At 38.5% G+C, this 14,290-nt stretch overlaps 1 protein-coding gene across 2 annotated transcripts in view; it reads right to left on the reverse strand.

Moving 5' to 3' along the window:
• Window positions 1–3,663: 3,663 nt before the first annotated feature.
• Window positions 3,664–14,290, reverse strand: part of LOC149029039 (putative serine/threonine-protein kinase) — an 83,825-nt gene continuing 73,198 nt past the window's right edge. The window contains exons 6-8 of one of the 2 annotated variants that reach the window (XM_089140267.1): window positions 5,519–5,669; window positions 4,878–5,211; window positions 3,664–4,744 (exon numbers count right to left, since the gene is read on the reverse strand). In XM_089140267.1, the coding sequence (XP_088996393.1) occupies window positions 4,891–5,211; window positions 5,519–5,669 (472 nt within the window). In that variant the 3' untranslated portion in view covers window positions 3,664–4,744; window positions 4,878–4,890. Of the gene's footprint in view, window positions 5,212–5,518; window positions 5,670–14,290 lie in introns of both variants that reach the window. The other variant, XM_089140261.1, reaches the window with a different exon arrangement.

Below are 14,290 nucleotides of genomic sequence, written 5' to 3' on the forward strand. Positions count from 1 at the left end.
ACAAGCAATCGTTCGGATTCCTTGTTCGGTTTTCACATTCGGTATAAATCAAACCAAGCCCTCAGCATTCCCGAATGCTTGGTCTGGGGGGCTCGTGATACGGGAAAAATATCGCTGAACCGGGTCCATCCTTGGTTCAGCCCTCAACCCCGGTCGAAGACGAACAGACCGAGTTAGGTTCAAGCGAACCGGGTTCGAAGATGGCATGTTCAGGAAGAAACCAAATGCGGTCAGCAAGCAAGCACGAGTTCAAGATTCTCAGGATGAATAACCCGTCATAGAGACGATTATCAACAATCGCGGGAGTGGATGATCGTACCAACTCGGATAACCGCCACGCTTAACATCAAGATCGTGCAACCAGGGAAGGTTATCCATTACCCCACTAACGGGTATAACCATCAAGATCTGACGGTCATTAAAAGAAGGCATGTACGAGTTCAACGAACGGGATTAAGAGGTAAACTCTATATAAGTCAAAACCTACGTACAAAGAAGGTATCTGAATCGTATTCCCAGTTATTGTATTCTTACTTTAGCTCTGCAGTAAGTAAGAGCTTTTGTGATCAGTTCATTAACGTACTTAGCCATCGGAGGTGGACTCCCAACCCCCACGGTCGGGCCACATTTGACGATTGTTTTGCAGGTCATTATTAGGTGATCTAAGGGCTAAACAGATTTTGGACGCATCACACACTAACCTTGAAAGATGTGCACCATGTTCTAGATATACGACTGAATTTAATTTATGTTAGTGCATTAGACTGGCTTGATTGTGAAAGTCATTTTGGCATTACAAAATGAAAACTTATCAATGATATATTTTGTGAAAACTAAAGACCAAATATTTGAGAAATTTCAAAATTTTCATGCCATGGTGGAGGGAGAAACGGGAAAGAAACTAAAGTGTTTCTGAATTGAAAATGGAGAAGAATACGCATCTACTTCATTTGAAAGCTAATGCTTAGAGTATGGAATTTGACATGAGAAGACAATTTCTAGCACCCCGCAGCATAATGGTGTAGTTGAAAGGATGAATCATGCCATTATAGAAAGACTTAGAAGCATGTTGAAAATGGCTAAATTGTCTAGTCATTTTGGGGTGAACCAATTCATAAAGCTTGTTACTTAATCAAGAGATCTCCAAGAGTGCCTTTGAATTTTGATACTGTAGAGAAAGCGTGGGCAGGTAAAGATGTTTTCTGCAGTCATTTGAAGATATTTGGGTACAAAGCTTTTACAAATGCACTTAAAGAACATAAGACAAAGCTAGACGATAAAGCAGTCCCTTGTGTGTTTTTTTTGGCTACGGAAATGAAGGGTTTGGTTATAGGTTAAGGTATCCTGTAAAGAAGAAAATTTTCAGAAGTAGAGATGTGGTTTTTTCATGAAAATGAAACCTTGGCAGATATTGAAAAGACTATATAACCTAAGAAGAAAGCTTATAGCATTCTTGATCCCACCCCAATTACTTCAAAAGTTTTTTTGAAGGTGATTTCATTATACTTCTTCTTTATGTTGATGATATGCTAAAAGTTGGACAAGATTACAAGATGATTGACAAGTTGAAAGATGAATTGTCTACATCTTTTGACATGAAGAATTTACGCCCTACAAGACAAATTTTAAGGATAAAGATTGTTTGTGATAGGAAAGCAAAGAAGTAATGGTTGTCACAAGCAAGGTGCGATATCTCAGGGGAGATATTGCCTTTCGCTGGTTACTGAAACCAGCAAATCGGCAAAATCTCGTCGAGATTTCACCGATTTCTATGAAAATTTTTGTTCAAGAATGAAAACTGCAGGTAAGGCTAGATTTTGCTTCAAATTCATCCCCCTTCATTTAATGCTTTACCATCCCTCTTCATTTAATGCTCTTCATTTAATCTCTACCACGTGGTCGTCCTATCTATTTGTTTTCCTTTCTTTATTATTTTTTATTATTTTTTTTATATTTTAAAAACTAGGCATTTGGCTTCGAGTCTTGCCATTCTTTTGTGACTACACCAGCAGAACTAGAAAAGTTGGTTGCTGCGGTCGCTCCGGCAGAGGCCGAGACGCCTGCAACAACCGTAGAGGAAACACCAAAAGCAGGTCGTTGTAGAGAAGGTAGAGGCAGCAGAGGAGAAACTCGCAGAGGAACTCTTGGAGGCATGATCAAACATACCCGATTTCCCATGCAAGTTAATAATGTGAGTAGCAAAGCCTTCCTTGGAGATGTCGCTATACTTCTTCTGTTCTTCCAGGATCTCTTCGATGTACTCGAACTTTTTTGCATCGGCAAGTCAACGAACAATGATCTCGTAAACATGAGGCCTGCAGCAAAATCAGTAGACTTCAGAGGATTTCTTGAAGTTCTCGACGAGTATTTTGAAGCTCCGCTCCTTGGTGACGCTTTGAAGGAGCGTGTAGAGAGAAGTCGAAGAAGATGGGCTAGTGGTGGTAGCTGAAGTACAGAGGCTCTGGTAGAGAATGCGAGCGAAAGAATATTTGTATACACATAATATTCGCTGCATTTCACTAGTTCGGTGGGATATCGCTGGAAAATCGACGATTTTTGAAAAATATCGCTTTCACCTGCCATTTTGATTCGCTATCAACCGAGATGACCAAAATTTGGCGAGAAGTTGTTCCTTGGTCACAAGAATAGTACATTGAGCGGGTCCTAAAGAGATTTAATATGAAAGATGCTAAGCCGATTAAGACATCTCTTGTTCAACCACTTCAAATTGAGTAAAAAGGCTTTTCCCTCCACTAAAGAAGAAAAAGAAAAAATGTCAGCTATTCCTTATTCACCTGCAGTGGGAAGTTTAATGTGTGCAATGGTTTGCACACATCCAACATTGCTCACACCGTTGGTGTGGTGAATAGAATTTTATCTAATCTAAGCAAAGAGCATTAGGAGGCAGTGAAGTGCATCTTCCAGATATTTGAGAGGTAGTTCCATTGTGTTTGAGTTTCGGAGGTTTTAAACCAGCCTTGGAAGGCTATACAGATGCAAATATGTCAGATGACCTTAATGGTAGAAAAACTACTTTAGATATTTTATTTACTTTTGCAGGGGGAGTCGTGTCATAGTAATCTGAATTGCAAAAATGTGTGACTTTTTCTGCAACTGAGGGAGAATATATAATTGTTGCAAAAGCAGGAAAAGAGGTGGTGTAGATGAAGCGTTTTTTGGTGAGTTGGGTTTGAAACGAATATATTTTGTGATAGTCAAAGTGCTATGGACCTGAGCAAGAATTCTATATATCATTTCTACACGATGCATATTGATGTGAAATATCACTGGCTACAAGAAGAATCCTTTAGATATGATGACCAAAGTTGTTCCCAAAGAGAAGCTCGACCGTTGCACTGCATTAGTCAGAATGGACTCCAAGTAAATCTAGCCATATTTGAAGTCATGAACTCGATTTAGAATGAGATTTAAAAGAAGACAAAAAGTCCTATTTAAGAGAGAGAATTGTGGCAGTGATTCTTTATTTATTTTTCGGTGGGGGGGGGGGAGAGGAGTGAGGGCTACGAAGAGGCAGCTAGAAGTTCAACTCCAATTTTTAGATCTATTATTTTCGCCCCGTGGTTGCCGTGCGTGAGCATTGTCGCAAGAGAGGAAAATCAGAAAGATGAGGGAGAAGGAGAAGAAGGAAGAAAAGCATAAAGGTTTGGTTGCCATTGAAATTATCTATCTACTACACCTTAAGATCTATTCAAAACAAGGAAACTTTGTGAGATCCATGGTAGTGTATGATGTTTTTCTTGGGTTTGTTTCTTGTGAAGTTACCTAATCTTTATTGTTTCCAATTAATTGTTCCCTTGATTTGAGAGCAATATTTGTACTCCTCTTTTTCTCATAATAGATTGATGTAATATTTTGTCCCATGGTTTTTTCCTTTTATATTGGAGGATTTTTCCACGTAAATTTGTTTGTATCTTATGGTTATAATATTTCTTGCATTATTTTTATTTCTTAAATAGACACTAGGGCATTGATTTTATTGATTTTGTAGGTCCTAACAGAAGCTAAGGGTGTAAATGAATAACCAAAATCCGCTCCCGAATTCGCATCGATATCCATTTAGTAATATCCAAATCCGTCTGATTACTAATAGTATGCAGATATGGTATGCCCTTTTTCTACTGACTATCATCTGTTCGACTAAATTGTCCAATTAAAATTTTTACTTGGGTTTATTTTTCTTATTTTTATAAGTTTTTACTTGAAATGTGACTATTTTTCTAAAATTTCTTCTAAGATAACTATCAAAGTTGTTAAATTCTTAAATTTCGAACTTTATCCTTAGAAATAAAATGATAAAGTTGTCAACAGGTAGTCAAAAACTTGTATTCATATTTGTATTTCATGCTCATTTATAAGATTCTACTTAAGAAAATTACTATCCAATTATCCAAATCCGACTGAATCCGTCCAAAAATCGATAGGATATTATCCGAATCCGTCCAAATATAATAGGATGCGAATATGATATTACCACTATCCGATCCGAATCCGATCCGTTTACACCCCTAATAGATGCCGGCCCTCACTGCAATAGTATATAATTTTTCGGGGAGCGGTTGGGGCTGAAATTTTTACCGTAACAGGTTGACAACCATACATGAATTGATCACCCATTGGCGGTTCTCAAGTAGCCATACATGTAACACTCAAGGTATTAATAAATAAAAAATTATAACAGCAGCTACCACATCCCCCAAACAACTTCAAAATGTGTTGCCAGCACCTATATAAGTTCCACATGCTAATTAAAAAAAAAAACGATAATAAATAAATAAATAAACAAATTAATTAATTAATTAACTAAATTAACAGAAAATTCATGCTCTTAATTATTTTTTTCTCTCTTTTTTGGGCACCTGAATAATTCGATCACCTAGGAGTCATCTGAGTGATGCTGAAAACAGAGCTTTGCAGTTGAGTTGTAGACTCAATTGATGCTTTATTTGATGAAGGTTGACCAAACCCTCCAAATTCTTGATATAAACCTGGAGGGGTCAGTTCCTTTTCGTTGAGGTGGATCTGCCTAGAGAGCATGTCAATAACTTGTGTCATTGTAGGCCGTCTACCAGCTGCTGCTTGGGTGCAAAATAGGGCTACCTTTATGTACCTAAGGACTTCTTCCTCCGAGTATTCCCCTAGCTCTGGATCAACCAGCTGTAATAATTTTCCTTCCTCAAAGAGTTGCCAGGTCTGCAGATAAATAAATTAGAACTTTAGAGGTAACACAAGACGGTTAACAAAACAATAAAGATGTATAACTTAGAACATGAACCCTTACGGGTGTTAATTTTCCCATTACAAGAAATGGACTTCAAATTTCAACTTAACAATTTACAACGAAGGCCATCAGACAAGAGGCAATGGGGGAGACCAATGCATGTCGATGACATCAATGTAGAATCAGAGAATAATTTCTTCACTATTCAGTTAAACCGGAAAGTGAAAAAGCAAAACTCTGAAAATGATTTCCAAAATTTACAAAGGGAAATTGCCGCACCCATTCAAGAAGAAGCTTTTGTGTCCCTCCCCAGGTAACTTTTGAACTGCTTCTACCACTTATTATTTCAAGCATGAGGACCCCAAAGCTATATATATCAGCCTTCTTTGTCAAACGACCTTGCATTGCATACTCTGGTGCTAAGTAACCACTGCATGCAATAGTATATGACGTGTCAGACCCACGGGAAAATTATATATCTAGATTATATAATTCAAATTTAGACCACATGACAACGTATATTGGATGTCCAAAGGAGAATTCAACAATTAACTATCACAGCTAGCAGCTAGATTCAGAATTTCATGATATCTTGAATTTCATCCAAAATGCAGTCATAATATAGTATTTCACAGTTGCAAATTTTCATAGATATTTTGGTCAAAACTTCAACAAACTCAAATTAAGCAATCTGTAACATAGTTAAACATTTACATTCTTAACTAAACTAAGCAAATTTTGTCAGGCTAGCATGCTACATAGTCCTACTAAATATACCAAGGCTATTCACTGGAAATTACATGGTAAACCAGATGATTTTAAGACTACCAGGATGTGCCAAATCCAGAAACAACGCTAATCAAACCACCTACGACTCCTGAATCTGGTTTCACCCAGGACGAGTTACAAGCTTTTAGGTGAATTTACAAGCTTCTATTTCCCCCACAACACATCAGCCCCCGCCATGATTTAAAATTGTGAAACCGCAAAATTTTCAGTTGACCCAAACCAAAAAACAACTTCAAAATAAAAATCCGTTAAGTTCAGGTATTACAGTTCGAAATCTTGAAATTTCAGAAATATTGGTAATTAGATGAGACTTCCAGTTGAAAGGATGTAATGAATTGATTTTTGTGGATGAAATTCCAACTAACCCACTAGCCATACATGCTACCAGCTGCATCAAATGACTTGCACCACAATGGATTAGTGAGTTTCTTCATAGTTTGGTGATCCATATCCTATTTTAGGTACACATAGATAACCCAGACTGAGATGCTAGCACGACTACAAGGCCTTGCAACACAAGTCCAGGGTTTGACCAACAGAGTGCCTCATCATGAAAAGCCATGCAGAGAAGAATTTAACAGGTCCTAGACCCCAAGTATCTTATGACAGGAGAGCTGCCCTAGACGATTACTTTGAGTAGTATGACCTATCAAAGGATCGAAAGATGAGACTAGCCAAGATCAAACTTGTAAGTGCTGCTAGGGACGAGTGGAAGATTATGGAGAGAGAACTGTATTATGAGGCTCTCTCTACTTGAAACCAGATGAGACAGGAAGTCAGGAACTGATTGACAGACACCTACTAAAGCACCACAAAACCAAGTTGCAGGAACAATTATATACCTTAAAACAGGGTACCATTTCTGCTACCAATTACGTCAAGTCGTTTGACTCCGCCTTAATGACAGGGAATACGGAGAGCAAACTAGAGACCATGACTTGATTCAGGCTTGTTCTGAAGTACAGGATACAGGTGGCCTTAGGTGTGACAGACAGACAGGATCTCAGCAATCTATTTTACAAAGCCCTGTGTGTAGAAACCCTACTAGCACAGAAGAAGAAAAGTTGTCAGGACTTCAGAAAGGACCCCACCACCACCAACCCCTCCTAGAGGGATCAAATCCACCCATAGCAGACTACAAAGCCCCAATCTCCGCTCCGAAAAAAAGGCCCCTCCCGGAATTTAACCGATGACTGACGCCGTATGAAAGCTACATGACTCTTGTCCTTGAAGTGCTTAGTTACTTAAGATTCTCATCTAAAATAAAGAGTGTCCCAAAGGGGGGGGGGGCTTTCTCATCCGCCTCTATTAGAGGAACTGGAACCCCAACTTGATCAATCCGGGAAAAGAAAGGGTTGCCGATCAAGTGGAAAAGGTAGCCACACAGCCGGAGTATAATCTTCTCAGTCATCTCAGTAAGTTACCAATCTATCTTGGAGTTGCTGAGAACGTCTCCAAAGCATAAGGAGTTAACACCCAGGTGACTATTTCTATTGCCACAAGAAGGGTACTTTGCTAGAGTGTCCTAAAAGAAGGGGAGTTGTTATATTTGGCACCAACCAGCACATTCAACACAAGGAGGTAGTTTGGCCACCGCTAGAAGCAGAGCCAGAGGAAGAGTTCCAGGAGGATTGCATAGATCATGATCCACACTAGAATGTGATATCTAAACTCCGAGTCACAAAGTCAGAAGGAGAAGACTACGGTTACAGACAGAGTAGCATCTTCCACACCAGACTCAAAGTAGGAGGACTATTAGCACAGACCATCGTGGATCAGACAACAGTGTCGATGCAGTTTCTAAAAGCTTCATCAAGAGAGCAGGACTCAAAAAAAAAAAAAAAAGAAGCACACCCAACGCTACAATGTCTCCCTCCTCAACAATGACAGAATGGAGGTAAACTTGAGATGTTTAGCACCCACCAGTCTGCCTTCCTACTCTGAGGAGGAATAGTGTGATGTTGTTCCTGTGACGCTTTCTGATATTATTCTTGGGAGTCCATGGTTGTATGACAATGATGTACCATCATGGGTAGTGAGAACACATGCAAATTCGTCCACAAAGGCCAGAAGATTGTACTTCTACCCCTAAACCTTCTAGTGGGATAAGAAAGAGCAAAGTTTGAGGACAAATCCGAAGGATTTTAGTAACAAACCACAACACTTGGTGGTTCTGCCTAAAGAATCTGAAGGACCTAGTCAAGAAAACAACCAGAACTTTACCATAGTCGCCAAGGCTGAAACTCCACAACCACAAGTGGGTGAACCCTCTCCACCAGACTAGAAGCTCTGACCAGATAGTTCCAGAAAAGACTAAAAAACAACAATAAGGCTACACTAGGAAAAAGATCAAGGGTTCACTCAAGACCTTGATGACAAAGGCGATGACAGTCGAAGAAGGTGCCACAAAAGTTTACAAGGACATGGTTGAAGCAACAGCACCAGCTGGAGTCTAGAGATGTGCCTGAAGAAGTACATTCCCTACCAAAAATTCATGCCCTTGTTGAAAGATAAAGAGTTTCTGCCCAAAATTTTTGAACTGACGCCAGGAGAGTTACTTGATCTAGCCCCTTTTCCATGCAACACTCATCATGAGCTTGGTCTCAAAGAGCTTCTTTTACGAATCGAAGTAGACTAGTTCAAAGCAATCAAGGCTAATACAATGGAAGCAAAGAAGGTAGTTGATAGCACTCCTCTAGAAGCCTTTGAAGTTCAAGATATTCTTCTTAAAGAAATATTGTGCAATATAAATTTCTGATACGAAGGAGCACAAGGTGGGAGATGATACTAGAGATGTTCCCGACTACATGATCGAAGATGACTATACTAATAGAGGCTATGAATAAAGGAGAACCACGAGCATGGTGACTGTTTTTTATCATAGGCATGGAAAAAATTTCGGTAATTTCGACCAAATATCCACAAATTTTGAAAATGAAACCAAATTTCAAATTTTCCCCTAAAGTCAAATGTTTTGGCGGATAAGTACCGAAATTTCGGTGCCAATATGTTTTGGCCAAAATGTTACTTGTCTATGACTTATGATAAATCACCTATTTCGTGTGAAAAACCTAGAATTTCAACCTTTTGCCACTTTTGGTCGTTTTGTCAGTGAAGATTTCGAGTTGTTCTGAAATTTTTTTGGGTTTTTCTTGCTTTTATCGCTTACTTCACCTAATTTGTGGAACTCCATTTCACTCAAACACTAGATTTGGTCCTCCATTGGTGGATTTTCTCAAATCTTGCAAGGTGAGTAACCAACTTCCCCATTTGTTTTATTTTTGTTGTTTGTGCCGTAAATCTTCTTGGATTGCTTCCAAAATTAAGCATGTTTATGCTAGAGTGTTAATGAGTTAATCTATGAGTTTTCATGTCAAAATTAAATTTTGGTTTTTCCTAGTAAATTTTTTATTTTATTTTTCTATTATTAAAAATTATTTTGTAAATTATGTATATTGCTAAAAATGAGGATGCTAAGATGGATGAGTGACAAAACTAGGAAGGATAAGATAAGGAATGATCATATTAGAGTTGCTTTGGGAGTTGGTCCCATAAGTGATAAGCTTTGAGAAAGTCGTTTGAGGTGGCACGACCACGTACAACGGAGACCTATAAATGCCCCTGTACAAAGAAGTGATATAATCCGAATTGAAGGGACTAGAAGAGTTAGGGGTAGACCTAAGATAACCTTAAGAGAAGTGGTGAGAAAGGATATGTATAGCTTAGGCCTTGTACCTAGCATGGCCTCAAACATAACTAATTGGAAGGCAATAATCCATGTAACCAAACCCATTTAGTGGGGACAGGGCTTATTGTTGTTGTTGTTGCTAAAAATGTATATGTATAGTAGATGTATGAGCTTCAAATTAATGTATGTGAGACACCATTTTGCTGTGACGGTGTTGAATAAAATATTTTGTTGTTAATTATCTATTTTTATTATTTGAAAGATATTCAAATAATTTTAAAAATATTTTAAATTAAAAAATGCCAATTAATTTCTGTTTTAAATTAAAAAATTGGACAGTATTAGTGGAAGCGTGTATGTAATTTTTGGAGCATGTTGTACAGCTTTTAACATACTTAGTGTGTATTTTATATTTTAAAAAATTATTTAGATATTAAAAATACTAATTAATTTTTGTTTTATATTTAAAAATAGAACATTATTATTAGAAGCATGTATGTAATTTATTGTGGAACTTTGTAAGATACTTAGTTTGTATTTCTTGTATCAGGCTTTTTTCAAAGATGTCAGACATAGTTTGGCAAGACGAGAGGCCACTGACAACTGATAAGAAAAAGTGAGTATGATTACTGTAAGAAACAAACAGGAGGAGGTGGGGCCACTAGACTGAAAGTTCATATAGTTGAGGGAGATAAAAATGTCACAGGATGAACCAAAGTGCCCTCAGTGGTGAAGAAGCCAATGGCCTCATACTTGGCAAGGGGAAAGCAAAAAAGGAAAGAGAAGAGATTAGAAAGGGAGGAATTCGAAGACGCATGCCTAGATGATCTTCCAAAGCTAGGAGAGTAAGATTTTGATTCAGAAGAGCCAGGAGTGTATGGATGTGACCCTGACCCATAGTCCGTATAGATGAGGAGGGCGATAATGATGAGTAGGAAGCAGGCGAGAATTGATGACATAAGGAGGCAGCAGACAATATAGGTTACGGGTCCTCTAGAAAGCCAACAAGTATGAGAGGCACACACAACTCCCAAGTCCCCATAAGGAGGAGTCACAGTGTGAGGGAGGAGATTCTTATCCCACAGGCCCCAATAAGGAGTCGAACTTCATCAGCACATCCTACAAATCCGGATCTTTAGATTCTTTGTAATGATCCAACCCTATTTAGAAGGCCTGGGCAAAAAAACAAAGAAAATTGAAGCACTTGTGGCCCTGTGGGGGAGTGTGAAGGAGAAAGCGGGGATGGCTTTCTCCAAGTGGGCTATGTAAAATAGTATTCCAGCTACAACCCAAGGGCCCCTACTATACGGATATGATTAAGGAGATAGCTAGGGCTGGGAGTCGTGTACAGGGGCCCACCTCACATGAGATATATAATGTCTATTTGCTTAAGCATAAAGAGGACTTAAATGAGTACATTAATGGATTGAAGCCCAAGTGGGCTCATTATGAAGTGAATGGTTAATGGTTGGACTAGTTGCACTAGACAGTCCATCATCAATTTTAAGTTGAACTGTGATGGGACAAAAGCGCTCCTTAAGTCAGTAGATGCATCCAGTGAGAAGAAGGATGCAAAATACATCTAAAAATTATTGAAACAAGTGGTGAAAGAGGTTGGAGTGGAGAATGTGGTCCAAATTGTGACTGATAATGACTCCAACAAGAAGGATGAAGATGATGGGAATTCTAAGAATCAAAACATGCTTCTACTTCTAATACTAATTTTAATTTTTAAATACATTTTACATTACATATACACTTTATGACTTTATATTGATGCCTTAATGGACAGATATAGGCCCTTTTGGACTCCATATGGTGCTGACTGCATTGACCTAATGCTAAAGGACATAGGAAAGGTCAAACTTGTAAAGAAGACTGTGGAGCAAGTCTGAAAAGTTAGCAGCTTCATTTATAACCACACCTATGCACTAAATATGATAAAGGACAAGTGTTAGGGTGACTCAGTGAGGCTAGGCATAACCAGATTTTCTACCAATCGGGTAGCACTGTAGAGCTTTGATAATAGGAAGACTAGCCTTAAGAGCATGTTTGCACCAGAGCAGTGGTTTAGCTAGGAAGGCTCTTCATCCATAGGAGGAAGGAGAGCACAATTGACCATACTAATAATGTGAGGATAGTGGTGAAGATGTTTGAGCATGTGGTGCATGTGTTGAGGATGATAGATCAGTAGAGAAGACCTACTCTACCATACATATGGGTTACTGTAGTATGTTGTAGCATCCACTACATAAAGTTGGTGAGTTGTTTAGTAATCAATTTAATTTTCATTATATAATCAATTTATCACACTATTGATTATTCCCTCTTATTTTTGTTTTTTCTTACACAATATACTATCTAAATTCCAAGTAACATTTTAAAGACATGCTTGGGATGAGACAAGACGTGATAAATGCAGTTCAAACTGTATTGGAGAGATTGGAACTAAATCCATCTAAACAGGCAGTCATCCTTATGGAGGTGAGATGGTGATTTGATAGTCACAATTCATAATTTTATACTAAATTATTAAGTACTAACCTAGTTCATTTTTTCCTTTATATATTAGATGAAGGCATTTAGAGATGCCACTAGGAGTTTTAGTCGTTCCATGGCCATATCGGGACCGGAATCTGCCCTGAGGATAAGTTATTTCATTATATATTTAATTACTTATATTCAATCTTTCAGTTAGTTATATAAGTATTGATTGGAGTCTGTGTTTGTTGCAACTGAATGGTGGTTACAATTTGGCCATGACTCACCCCATTTGAGTACGATTGCATCAAGTGCTCTCCCAAACATATTCTGCTATTGGTTGTGAGAGAAATTAAAGCACCTTTAGCCTCATTCACTCAAACAGGTGTAATCGATCTGGTGTGAAGCGTCCAGAGGACCTTGTCTATCTACATTATAATATGAGATTGAGGAAGGATCATATTAGACAGGGGCTGGACAGAGAGAGTAACAATATCGAGTTGATTGACATATTTAAGATGGATGATGATGATAACCCAGTCATTGACTAGATCAGGGACAGTGGAGGAGGGAGGTCGTCTCAGTAGACAAATTGCAAAGGAGACAAGAGCAGATGTGGCAGACTTCATAGCCCAGAAGGGGAGTGCACATATAGCGTGCGCCCGTCCCTTCATGCCACACCTTAGTGCATCCATCCAGAGTGAGGATTTGATTGTCTAGTTCGACACCGAGGATGATGTGACTTAAGCACCAACAACAACGACAATGATGATGATGGAGGGGATGAGGAGGGTGTTGGACCTCATGATCAGGATCCAACTAATCCTTGGGATAGACCACCACCAGTAACAGCAGTATGTGAGAGTTAGGGAGGGGGAGGACAACCACCAAATTCAAAGTTGAGAGTCAATTCACCCATATGACACAGGATTTAAACCATAGTGGAGTTACATATCGAGGCAAAAATGTTTCGTTAACATATTTGAGGAAGGGGAAAGAGAGATAGCACGAAGGACAAGCCATCATATGGATTTTACATCTAGCTGATGCGAAGAGCTTGGTGAGCTCCATGAGATTGATGAGCATAGATGATTTCAGAGAGTCCACCTCTGAAGGATCTAGATAGCATAGACCCATAAAGTCCTCATATGGTATTGTTGTGGATAGTGTTGGTTCTACTGGGTTGACTAATGGACCTTATGGTGTCCCTCCTAGCTATCAGACTCAAGAGTCTACCACCAGTGGAGCCTATAATTATGGTCATGGAACTTATAGTATCCCTCCCATTGTCACCTATCAGAGTCGGCCACTAGAACCTTACTAATGGTTATGGAACTTGTAATGTCCCTGCCCCTGTTGACTACTAGGGTGGTTCCTCGTTTGTTGAGCAAATCTTCAACTCTATACCACAACCACCACCAGGCATTCCATCAGCTCATTATTAGATATTTTCAACTTTCCACCATTAGGATATCTTAGCCATGTGGATGAGGAGGCCACACACAGAGTTGCAGTTATGGACCAAACATCATGGGACATGTATTGTCATTTGTATTGGATGTAGATGGAGACATGGAATAGAGCAAACTTGTAATTGGTAATATTCTCAGTTCTTCTCATATATATACTATACTTAAATGCTACATTTTTAATGGTTTTATTTTGTAAACTAGTAGTTTCATTGTATTTATCATGCTTAAAATTAGTATGCAAGAATCTAAATCATTTTGAGTTCACATGAGACTTGAAATTGAAGTTCAAAACTTCAACTAAAAAGAAGAAAAAAAAACCGCATGTTTTGACTTTTTCATGGGTCGAAATTCAAGTTTAGACCGGAAATTTTTCCTTGATCACAAGAATATTGTTGTAAGGCAACAACAATATTAGTGCTAGCAGTAGTATTAATTATTTCTTAAAGGTAGGATTGTCTTGTTAAGTTCTCTTATTATTCTCTTTGTAACATTCTCACAATGGGAAGCTTTGTTCATTTTTAGTATGTTTCTAATATAAATAAAGGACCACTTGTGTCTCTTGATGCAAGTTAGGATTTTATTAAATCTTACAACATCGTATCAGAACCATCTCAGATGCGA

The sequence above is a fragment of the Hakea prostrata genome, chromosome 1 (assembly GCF_041222555.1).
Source record: "Hakea prostrata isolate BN-2017 chromosome 1, UWA_Hpros_2, whole genome shotgun sequence".
Taxonomy (NCBI): domain Eukaryota; kingdom Viridiplantae; phylum Streptophyta; class Magnoliopsida; order Proteales; family Proteaceae; genus Hakea; species Hakea prostrata.